The sequence below is a fragment of the Lepisosteus platostomus genome, chromosome 6, assembly GCF_059453375.1.
Source record: "Lepisosteus platostomus isolate fLepPlt1 chromosome 6, fLepPlt1.hap1, whole genome shotgun sequence".
Classification (NCBI taxonomy): domain Eukaryota; kingdom Metazoa; phylum Chordata; class Actinopteri; order Semionotiformes; family Lepisosteidae; genus Lepisosteus; species Lepisosteus platostomus.
In genome coordinates, this window is record NC_142616.1 from 3889013 (window position 1) to 3900816 (window position 11804).

The 11804-nt window shown below is 46.3% G+C and overlaps 1 protein-coding gene across 1 annotated transcript; it reads right to left on the minus strand.

Annotated features, from left to right (window-relative positions):
• Positions 1-1710: 1710 nt before the first annotated feature.
• On the minus strand, positions 1711-11050 carry LOC148659650 (E3 ubiquitin-protein ligase TRIM39-like). Its single transcript, XM_088637495.1, has 6 exons — positions 10350-11050; positions 7563-7658; positions 7184-7417; positions 6899-7058; positions 6518-6577; positions 1711-2554 (listed from the first exon to the last, which is right to left on the minus strand). The coding sequence occupies exons 1-6, from the start codon at positions 10920-10922 to the stop codon at positions 2007-2009; spliced, it is 1671 nt and encodes a 556-aa protein (XP_088493621.1). The 5' UTR covers positions 10923-11050; the 3' UTR covers positions 1711-2006.
• Between the last annotated feature and the right edge of the window lie 754 nt (positions 11051-11804).

An 11804-nucleotide genomic window follows, 5' to 3' on the forward strand; every position in this document is an offset into this window, starting at 1 on the left:
ATGACACCACCTAAGCAGCTGTACAACTTCATCCCTGTAAGTGGACTCGTCATCATCACTGATCAGTCCTATTATAGTGGTGTCATCTGCAAACTTAATGATGCGGTTGTTGCTGTGTCTTGCTGTGCAGTCGTGAGTGAACAGGGAGTACAACCTTGGACTCAGACAGCAGCCTTGTGGGGTTCCAGTGCTCAGGGTGAGTGGTGTTGATGTTTTATTGCCTATCCACACCACCTGTGGTCTCTCGATAAGAAAGTCCAGCAGCCAGTTGCAGACAGAGGTGCACAGACCTAATCCCCTGAGCTTTGTCACCAGTTGACTGGGTATGATGGAATTGAATGCTGAACTGTAGTCCACAAACAGCATTCTCACATACGAGTTCTTAGTGTCCAGGTGTTCCAAGGCTGTATGCAGAGCCAGGGAGACGGCATCATCCACTGATCTGTTGTTCTGGTAGGCGAACTGCAAGGGGTCCAGGGACTCTGTGATGGAGGAGTTGATGTGTGACAACACCAGCTTCTCCAGGCATTTCATCACCACAGATGTTAATGGTGGTGATGAAACACCACCAACATTGTTTTTACCACATTGTAGTCATAGAGACATTTTAGTCAAGCGGTTTAATTTATGTGCATAATAAAATGTATTTCTAAGAGAATATTTAACAGCTCGAAGTTCGATACTCATTTGTCAACAGTGTTTTCCCGCGGTACAGCACTGCGTCACGAAGCGAACAAAGTGAAATATTTCAGATGCGGTCGGAGAGGGCGGTACTGAGAGTCCTGAACTGGACGTTTCTCAGGTTGTTCTGAGAGTCTGGACACGGCTGGGATTAAAACAAAAGTTGAACAAGTAACGAATTGTAGCGCGTTTTGTTCCAATACAGAGGAACTAAAATAAGCGAAATGAAATATATTTATATACTGTACATGCCAAAGTTTCAAAAAGAATCCCTCAGATAATGATGTTGAATACACAAACTGCCGAAGCAGTGCAGTAATCTCCCGGTGCAGTCTTTCGTGTTTCAGGTTAGTTTATATATATTAAACACAGCTGAACACAACACCAGGAATGAGTTTAACTTCACTTCTTACTAGAAAAGCAGGTCTGTCGCCATCTTCTAACCCGCTTGCTCTAGGGAGCGTCTCACAATTACCACACTAACCAGCGCACAAGGGAGTGTGTTAAAACTACCTCTCACGACACAGTCCCTCTGTGGACAGAGAATCGTCCACATGAAATGTCCAAACGGCAGGACGGAAGACAAGACTGACACGGAGCCCAAGTTTCCAACAAACTTTTGGGCTTCATATGAAGGAAAGCGGAGCTTTCACTGTCCCATTACCAAACTTCATTGGGAAATAAAATAAAGAAAAGACTAGAAAGAAGCATCCACTTTTCCCTGGATCACGATCAGAGATCAAATAAAACGTCTCTCACAAACCACCACAGTAAAAATAAACCCCAAACGAACATAAAATACCGAATATAGTCATGTATCCCTGTATTAAAGGGAGCCGGGTATTAGACTGGCTGGAGCTGCTCACAGACACAGCGCTGGTGATAAACTACAACTCCCATAACCACCCTGAGCCACTTCCTGTCTGCGTCACAGTCCCTATTCCTCCTGGCTGTGGTGACGTCAGCGGATCCCTCCCCGTTCTGGCAGCTTCACAGTCACCGGCGCGCGCAGGAGAGACTCACACGGGATTTCATTTTTAAAAGTTTATTTTCTCAAAAATTAGAAAAAAAACACAGCAGGGTTTCCAGAGATATTTACAAGTCTGGAGTACAGCAGGCTTGTAGCGAGGTATATCTCCCTCTCTCATACATGTTATTTTTCCCCGTTTAATTTAAAAAAAATTAATATAACGCATTTAAACACAACACAACATCATAATTTCTAAAATTACTACTGTATTTCTGACCTCACCTCACTGGCCGTCAGTAAACCCGTCTCCCAGTGTGAGCAGTGGACAGAGAGCTGGGAGAGAGTCAGCCTGTGTTCATGAGTCAGTGACGGGTTTAATCTCCACACTGACAGCAGGCAGCAGCTCAAGGGCTTTATCTGAATCCTCAGTCCAGAAGACAGGATAGATCTTCTCCCCCTGAGGGAAGACCATGTCAGTGAAAGTGTAGACATGAGCTCTGGACTCCACTGTGTAAAAGGAGACCTTCCTCTCCTCAATATCCACACACACCCCCAGCTTCCTGGGCTGCAGACTGAGGGGGAGAGGGGTCTCAGGGGCAGTGAGAGCAGAGAAATCAGACTGGTAAGAATACAGACACCAGTAACCCTGCTGGGGAGATAAGCTGATCCACCCTTTCCTCTCTGCAGACTCTCTGGTCACTCCTATTCTCCAGTCATCATTCACCTCCACCTCCCAGTAGTGTCTCCCTGAGGTGAAGGCCTCCCTGCTCACGACACAGGGCGTCTGATCAAACCTGTGAGGATTGTCAGAGAGACTCTTCCACTGTCCCAGTCTCACTCTCTTCCCATCCTCAGACAGGCTGAGCTCACAGTGAGCTGTATCAGGGTCCAGAGTCACAGCAGCTGGGGAATAAAACACAAACATCACAACAGGCTCCTGCCGATCACAGTCCAACTCAACTCCATCAGACTGTGAAATGTCTTTGTCCCCAAACACACCGAGAGAGAAACACCAGTCAGTTACTAATGACTGCTCTTCCCTTCCAGAGAAACGACATCTTCTTCACTGTTTCACTAGTGTTACACATGGGAGTGATCCCAATATCCTCTAAATACAAACAATAAACACTTGTTTTCACAGCAATGAAACTTAATTTTTTTAAAACGACATTATTAATAAACACAGGACCGACCGGACTGCAGGAGAAACTACAGCCCGACCACTCGCTTTCAAACACTTCACAACCCACCACAACGACCTGTATACTGTAGGAAACTGGACAGCCTGTCTGTTAAACCGGTTTATTTCAAATCCCAGTTCAGCAGCTCGTTCATCTTCTCTGAGACCATTTTCCTGACGACGCAGAATAAAAAAGTGCTGAATTCAAAGACTGCATAATGCAAGTTTTTACAGAAAAAAATATAATGGGAAAAGCAAAACCTTGCTGAAATATAAGAAAGCCTTCCCACTTACTTTGAAAATGCGAAGAAATATCCAAAGTGTTTAATTTAAAGCAGAAATAACACATCCAGAAACCCAGAGAGAAAGACGAGAGAAACAGAGGCGCTCATACTGACTTCAGACTGCTCGCGCTCACTGTCCGCCTCTCTGATAGGAGACACCAGCTGTCAATCAGTGAGCTCTGACCACTGACAACCGGGGGCGGGGCTTATACATGCCCAGAGCGAATGGGGGTTTTAATCGATTCAAGAAGCTTTATTCGGATGACTAATGAATACTGACTTAATACTCTCCTCATACTTAATACTTCAGTGTAAACTCTTAATACTTAATACTGAGTAAATACTCCCCTTTGCCTGTCTGCCTGTCAATCTAGTGAAGATCAAAGACATTCTTATCAGCTCTTATTTTTTTACTCCTGGAGCCTAGAAAGGCTGACACAGTCACCTACATGAATTTATAAAAACACCAGCAGCCATATCACTCTGCAACTCACAACTGGCAGCCCACTGCAGCTCAGCAGGTGTGAACCTGGTCAGAACCTGGATGGGAGACCTCCTGGAAAAAACTAAGGCTGCTGCTGGAAGAGGTGTGAGTGGGGCCAACAGGGGGTGCTCACCCTGCAGTCTATGTGGGTCCTAATTCCCCAGTATAGCGATGGGGACATGATACTGTAAACAGGCGCTGTCCTGTGGATGAGACTTAAAACCAAGGTCCTGTGTGGTCATTAAAAATCCCAGGGTGTTTCTTGAAAAGAGTAGGGGTGTAACCCTGGTGTCCTGGCCAAATTTCCCCCAGGCTTTTACCCATCATGGCCTCCTAATAACCCCCCTCTCTGAACTGGCTTCATCACTCTGCTCTCCTTCCCAATGAGAGCTGATGTGTGGGGAGTGTTCTGGCACACTATGGCTGCAGTTGCATCATCCAGGTGGGGCTACACACTGGTGGTGGTGGAGGGGAGTCCCCTTTACCTGTAAAGTGCTATATAAGTGTAAGCAATTATTATTAATACCTGAATTCATTTCTGGGCTCAGAGCGCCTTTATTTCAGTGATGAGAGAGGTCGCCCTCTTCTGGACACTGCAACTCTGAAGCCATCATGACAACATCTTCCACTGATATTTCACACTTATTCTGTGTAGAACAGGACACAGTGTCAAACACTGACTTACTCCACAGGAGAGTCTATCAGTCTGGAAACACAGACACCCTCTAGATCACTCCTGTTTGAAACGAGGTCCCCAATATCACAGGCAAACACCCCAATACACACTCACTCTGGTGGGACTAGTGAAATAATATTGACAATCCAGTGTCATTCTTAGTGAAACACACCACTGGGTCTCTTAATGACCAGGACCATGTGAGAACACCAGCTGGGCTGAAGAGAAAGACCCCAAAGTTATAACCCCTGGCCAGTAAGAGGAGCCCTACAGCCCCAGTAAATACCCCTCTTAAACTAACCATGAGCACCTGACTCTGACATGTCTGAGCTGCTCTGAGGAAAACAGGCTGTACTGTGACCCCAAGCTTCTCTCTGTCTGTGTGTCTGTGTCTCATGGAGAGCAAGCTGGGGTCCTGTATGTGAAAAGATGAATTCCTAATGCAAGAGATTGTATATGGCAAATAAAGAGATCTTGATCTTAAACGTGTGTCATTTTTACCATTTCTGTGACAAGTAGAATTGACACAGCTTTCCAAACATCTGTTCTTCTTGATGTGAAACTGCAGAAACATGTCCTGTACAGAGTGTTTGCTCACTCTTTCAACACTGAACAGAATACATTTACGATGACTTATACCTGCTGTTGGCTTCCTGTTACTGTTGGTCCCAGTAAACAGCAAGCCAGCAATGAACAAACTGTGTAACGGGTTGTGTGTCGTCCTGAATTCTTTTTCTTTTTGTCTGTCATTCCCCTATCTCTTCACATTCATCTGCGCAAAATACACAGAAATACTGTTTCTTCCCCCTTCAACTTATACCTCTCCTGCATTTTACTGTGTAATTCCCAATTCAAGTGTATTTGATGTCTGCAGACTGTAGTCTAAAAGCGTTTGAGGTTATTATTATCATCATTATTGTGAGACTGGCTCTGCTCCAGAATATTCCAGTTATTCATAAATCCAGATCGTGTCCAAGCTACTGGCCATTAGACTGAGGACCGCCCTGCCCCACATCATCAACAGTGGGGAAGGGGGAGAGATGTGCCGAATATCACCCTGAAACTCCACTGCATCTTCTTCTGCAACCTCTGTCACTAGGGGCTGGACCCCATCAGTCACAATTCTCAGTACTTTGTCAGGCTGTGGTTCTCCTTCCCAATGAAGCATCTGATCCGGTGTCAAACACTAGTCCTAAAGCAGAAAACTGACCGGAGACCTACTAGGAGGTATGAGGCCATGAGACAGCCAGAGCTCTGCACCAACAAAAGGCACTATACAACTATACAAGGAAGAGGAAGGAGGAACTAGTCACCAGGGAGAGACAGATGATCCTACAGGTCACTGGGGAGGGGCTGACGATCCCATGGGAGACCTGGGTAAAGACTCAACCCAGACGACTAGACAACAAGCTGAAGGCCCTCAGCTGGATGACTGTGCACCAGAGCTGGTGACCAGAGAGGTGTCATGCCCTCTGCAGCCAAAGGGCGCTCCTACTCTGTCCTGTCCCCAGTTCCTTGTGCTTTGCTGTCCTTCTGGTGTCTCTGTCTCTGGGGATATATATGCCCAGGTCTCTCATTCCCCTTCGCTCACCATTGACGTTCGGATGTCCTGAGACCCGCCCAGCACCAGGTCGCCCCACGTCCGCTACCTGAGAGCATTGGTTTCTATACAACTCCTGAACTGCTGAACTGTTTCATCAGAGCAAAAGAGCACTGGACAGTACTGAGGGCTGAAGAAAACCCAGAAAAACTGTTCCTTGGTGCTCCTGTTGAAAAATGGACAATCGCAGTTTCAAAGCCAGGACTGCAGCCAGTGGTAACACCCAGGAGGCTTATTGTGTGAACCAGCCTCACTGACCACTTGCAAAATAGAATGATTGATCATGGACAATCACTCTTTTTGAGACGATTTAAATTCTGTAGAAGAGTTGTTGTTGTCAGAATTCTATTCTCTGTAAGCACTATGCACTGCACATTGTTGTAGTAAAGTGCATTTTCTTAAATAAACTACACCCACTGGAACTTCTGTGTCCATCTGTGTGTTTGACACAGTGTGTCTCTGATCCACACAGAGTGACTGTCTGCAAGCTTGACTTTCTGAATTCAGACGTGTATCAGCATGTATCAGAGAGTGAATCAGTGTGTGTGTCAGAGTGTGTATCAGTTTCTGTATCACTGTTCCTGCTGTGTGTTTGAGCTCCAGGTATATTTCAGAGGGGAAGTGTTGTGAAAAAAGACTCACAGTGTAAAAGCTCTGCTCTGGACCAGGGCTCTGGAGTCAGCAGACTGTAGACTTCAATCACTGGGGAGACACACAGAGAAATGTCTCATCAGGGCTGCAGTAACAGAGTATCAGGAATAACATGTTCTACTGGACTGGGACTTTAGCCCCTATTAAAACGTTCCTGTTAAACTATATACAGCACAATATAACAACTCATTTACTGTCATAAAGATTTGTGAGACTGGAGATTTTAAGACATTTCACCTAGAATTTGAATCATTGACTGATAAGCTGCTCTGATAAATACAGTCACTGCACAAAAAATCCATTGACAATATAAGAGAGAAACAGGAAATATATAAGCTGTCCAGAAAGACATCAGTGTGTTTCTCTACTAACCTGTTGTGGAAATCTTTCTTGATTCCTTCTTGCAGAGATCCTCCAGTCGCTCTTTCAGTCCAGAGACAACTCTCCTCACTGCCTCAGGAGAGAAGTGTGGACGGACAGGGATGCTGGGTGAGTCTCCAGCTCCAGGAGGGACACAGACAGACTGGAAATTCTGAATCGGGAAGAGAAAGAGGAGTTTCCAGTCAAACACAACACACATTCCTGGGGAGAAGCCAGGAGCAGCTCTGTGTGAGAGACACCCTTCTGTACTGCAGAGTCACAGAGCAGTGATGTTACCTGGAGGAAATGGATTTGATCCTCTGTGTGTGAGAGCTGGTTCAGCTCAGAGTCTCTCCTCTTCAGCTCAGTGATCTCCTTCTCCAGTCGCTCTAGAAGTCCTTCAGCCTGACTCACTGCAGCCCTCTCTTGAGCTCTGATCAGCTCTGTAACCTCAGAGCGTGTTCTCTCAATGGAGCGGATCAGCTCAGTAAAGATCCTGTCAGTGTCCTGTACTGCTGTGCGTGCAGAGCTCTGAGGGAGGAGACACACAGTGGATTATTACACAGGAAAACACTCAAACTACATTATGCTGTATGCTGTGTTTCCAAAGGGTACTGTCCAGTGTCCACCTGTGGAAATGTGTGTCTGTGTGTCCACTCCTCTGCTAAATACCCACTCTGAGTGACTCCACAGCCTGTTTCAGCTCCTGCAGCTCCTTCTCTCTCTCCTGCAGTCTCTGCTGAGTTTGTGTCTGTGTCTCCCCCAGCTGCTTCTGTGGAGAAACAGAGACACAGGACATTTCTGCAGTGAGAGAATCACATTACAAAGACACCCCTTAGAGTCACCCTGGGAAATCCACACTCTGTATCCCTGATGTCTTATCCACATGAGATGTGTTTCCTGGTCCTGTCTGACATGCTCCTGTTTCATGTCTAATCTACACCGGCAGCGTGTGCAGCGCAGCAGACACCTGACACCTGGGTCTGCACATCTGTATGTGAGGTGAAATGTAAAAAGAAGATAATTGTGTTTCAAATGATATATAAAACATCATCTAGAGATAGTTCCGTTGGGGAGCTGCATCAGCATGCGTAGGCTGCAAAGGAACAAGCAATAGGTTTATTCCATACTGAAATAAAGAAGAAAGAAAACACAACGTTTCGGCCGTGGAGCCTTCTCACACCTGAAGAAGAATAAACCTATTACTTGTTCCTTCATAATCTAGAGATTTCAGATTTCATTCATCTCAATATAAACTAGTGTCCTGACTGCTCTCGGCATCTCAAAACAGAGGACTACAGCAGTGCTGATGAGCCTTGTTGCCACTAGTTTCTCTGAGTGGTCAGAGGAGACCCTGTGGCTGACGTGCTTGACCGCTGGATGAGGTTCTGGACCAGGCAGACCCTGTGTCCGACCACATCTCACATCCTGTCTGCTTCTGGGAAAATTCAGATCATTTCAGAGGACAAAAGGAAACATGTTCTGTGCCAGATTGACTCCAGCAGAGCCCAGCGTGAGTCTTGTATTTAATAAAGCAGGTGAAGGTTTTATACCACAGTTAAGTGGTTTATGTGTCTGAGATCCACCACCTGCCTATTAGTTCCCCTTCCCAGCACTTTATTTCAATCCTGTTTCTCTGCTTTCTGCCCCATAGTCCTCAGTATAATAAATGAATCCTTGAGCACTGATGTGGTACCAGTGGCTTCACAGCTGCTGCTGTTACCCCTGTGTGAGAAAGAGAATCATGGCTCTGGACAGCCTGAACAACTTTCACCCTCTCTCCAACTTTCATACCCTTTCATTACCTTTCCATGCAGAAAGTTTACAGTGTGCTGTTAGATTTCAGTTAAATCATCCTCTTTGAACTCCAATATGGTTTCAGACAACCTCACAGCACAGAAAGTGCCCTGGTCAAAGTCACTAACGACCTTCTAACGGCTTCTGATTCTCGTTCTCTGTCTGTCCTCATTCTTACTGAGCTCAGTGCTGCTTTCGAAACTGTCAGCCATGACCTCTCACTTTCTTGTCTTGAGACTGTGTTTGGAGTTTCTGACACTGCTCTTCAATGGTTCCAGTCTTACCTCACTGATCACTTTCACTCTGTCTCTCTCAGCGATTGTAGCTCTGAAATTGGACTCATTAAGTCTGGTCTTCCTCAGGGGTTGACACTGACATGTCTCTGCTCTGACATAAACACATGGATGACTCACAATTTCCTTCATTTAAACTTCTACAAGACAGAAGTCATGCTTCTTGGCACACCAATGCAGTATCCTTATCTGTGGATGACACTGTACTGGAGTCACAGTCAAAATTGAATAACTTGGGGGCGATATCTGATCCAGGATGACATATTCAACAAATTGTCAAAACATCATTCTTCCACCACAGAAATACCACCAGGTTGTGTCCTATGTTATAGCTAACTGTTGCTGAAAGCTGGTCAACTCTTTCATCTTTACTCATATTGACTAGTGTAACACTCAACACGCTGGGGTATCTAAACCCACACTGAACAAACTTCAGTATGTCCAGAATTTGGCAGCCAGAATCCTGATTAGGTCTAGTGCAAGTGATTACGTTACTCCTCTCCTGGAGTCCCTGAACTGGCTTCCTATCAGGTTTCATGTCGACTTCAAAGTCCTCATGATCCCCTAAAAGTCTCTGCATGGCTCGACACCTCAGTACCTGTCAGAGTTACTATCATCCTACTCCCCACCTCACAACCTTCACTCTTCTAATTCTGGTCTCCTGTCTGTCCCCCAAGCCAGCACTCTGGGTGACAGGGCTTCTCCTGCTGCAGCCCAGAGCTCTGGAATTCTATCCCTGTGGATATCATAGAGTCACCTTCCCTGAGCTCTTTCTAATCCAGACTCCCAATCTTCTATTCATTAAGAGCTTTAATTTAACTGGGTCTGTTTCTGCCCCTTTGCTTTTCTGCTGTTTTTCCAAACCCCCTTCTACTTTCTCCTCTCACTGCGCATTTTTTGTGCTGTAAATTGCTTTGCCACTTTTAAAGGTGCCAAATAAAAATATAGTTTATTATTATTGATCATACAGTTATGGTGAAATTAAAGCAGGACTTTATTAATGAGGGTGCAGTCTGTTCTAGAGGTGTTGAGAGTGCTGTGCATTAATGAGGGTGCAGTCTGTTCTAGAGGTGTTGAGTGTGCTGTGTGCAGTTGTAGAGCTTCACTGGTGCTTCATGAGGACAGTAAAGAGGGAAACAGTGAAGGAGAGGAGGAGGAGATAATGAACAACAGACAGAAGAAGAGGAGACACTTCAGAGACACAACAGTGTGGATCACAGCTGAGTACATGAGCAGGACTCAGCAGTGGAGATCCAGCATTACAGATACAGTAAATACAGTCCAGAGATCACTTAGAGCACCACATATACTACTGTATATGTCCTTTTTTCATCTTGTACTTGAGAGCTTAATTACAGTCTCAAAGTCCTCACCTGTTTCTCTGTCCTTCCTGCTGCAACTGAAACAGTATCATGGCCTCTGTGTTCATCCATTACACAAAGATAACAAACACACTTCTGGTCAGTACGGCAATAGACCTCCAACGGTTTGTCATGAGTGGAGCAGATCTTCTCCTGCAGTTGTCCTGTGGCCTCAACCAGCTTGTGTCTCTTGAAAGCAGGAGATTCATAGTGAGGCTGGAGGTGAGTCTGACAGTAAGAGGCCAGACACACCAGACAGGATTTCACAGCTCCCCTCTGTCTCCCAGTGCAGAAATCACACAGCACATCTCCAGGGCCAGCAGGACTGTGAGCAGGAGTCTCCTTCAGTTTCTCCACCACTTCAGCCAGGATGGTGTTTCTGTGAAGATCAGGTCTTGGGGTGAAGGTCTGTCTGCACTGGGGGCAGCTGTAGATCCCAGTCTGATCTTCCTGATCCCAGCAGTTCTTAATACAGCCCATACAGTAACTGTGTCCACAGAGCAGAGCCACTGGATCCTTCAGCAAATCCAGACACACTGAGCAGCTGAACTGGTCCTGAGAAACTGAAATACTGCCTTCTGCCATTTGTCTGACAAGTAGAAACTGCACAGAGAGGAGCAGTAGAGAAGGAGCTGCAGTGAGGCTGTTTCTAGTAAAACGAAACTGATCTCTGAGTTTCACTTCCTGGATCTGCACAGAGCTGCAGGGGTGTGATTATTAGGGGGTGTGGTTGTTAGGGGGTGTGGTTAGGGTTGTTAGGGGGTGTGGTTTAGAACTGCAGTTATGAAACGGCTTTGGTGGTTGTTGTTTGGGGAAGGTGTGGGGTTGTAAGAGATGTGACTTACTGTGTCATTTTGGACTGACAGAAAGAAGCTTTTTTAATAAACGTCGATGTCAGTAGCTGCTCAGGTGAAGTCAATCCAGTTGTTTGTGTTCCCAATAATCAAAACAATAAAATACTTACTCGCTCACACAGCATGAGAAGATCAGAGCATGATGGTGACAGACAAGAGGAGGCCAGCTGGCCCATCCAGCTGTTTAATCGTTGGGAGTTATTTGGCTCCAGGATCTCCTCCAGCTGTGTTTTGACAGAGGGGTGTCACAGCTCCACATGGTGCAGAGGATTTCACTGTCCGGGTGTGAGCTCTTACTGCGAGCAGTCCAGCCTGCTGTGTCTCTCTCTCCAGGCCAGTGAGCCCAGCCTGCTGTCTGGCTCTGCCCTGCAGCGTGTGGGCCAGCAGGGTACGTCCAGGGCTTCGTGCTTCACCTGCGCAGTGACCCCCCTGTGAGCCGCACAGACCTGCGGAGCGCTGCAGAGAGTCACGAGCCCATCTCTCCCCCGAGAGACGCTGGAGGAGCAGATGGACAGGGCAGTGTCATGTGGGTGTGATTGTGATCTCCATCCACCCAGCGCAACAGCGAGCCCCTGATCTCTGTGTGCAGCAGCTCTCCTTCCGTCCACAGGGA

Excerpts from the sequence above, each read along its gene's own strand:
- LOC148659650 (XM_088637495.1), bottom strand. The coding sequence starts at position 10,922 with ATGGCAGAAGGCAGTATTTCAGTTTCTCAGGACCAGTTCAGCTGCTCA. Across the intron at positions 7,059-7,183 it reads ATCAAATCCATTTCCTCCAG|AATTTCCAGTCTGTCTGTGT; the intron begins GTAACATCACTG and ends TTCCCGATTCAG. Across the intron at positions 2,555-6,517 it reads CAGAGCAGAGCTTTTACACT|CTGCTGTGACTCTGGACCCT; the intron begins GTGAGTCTTTTT and ends TTTATTCCCCAG.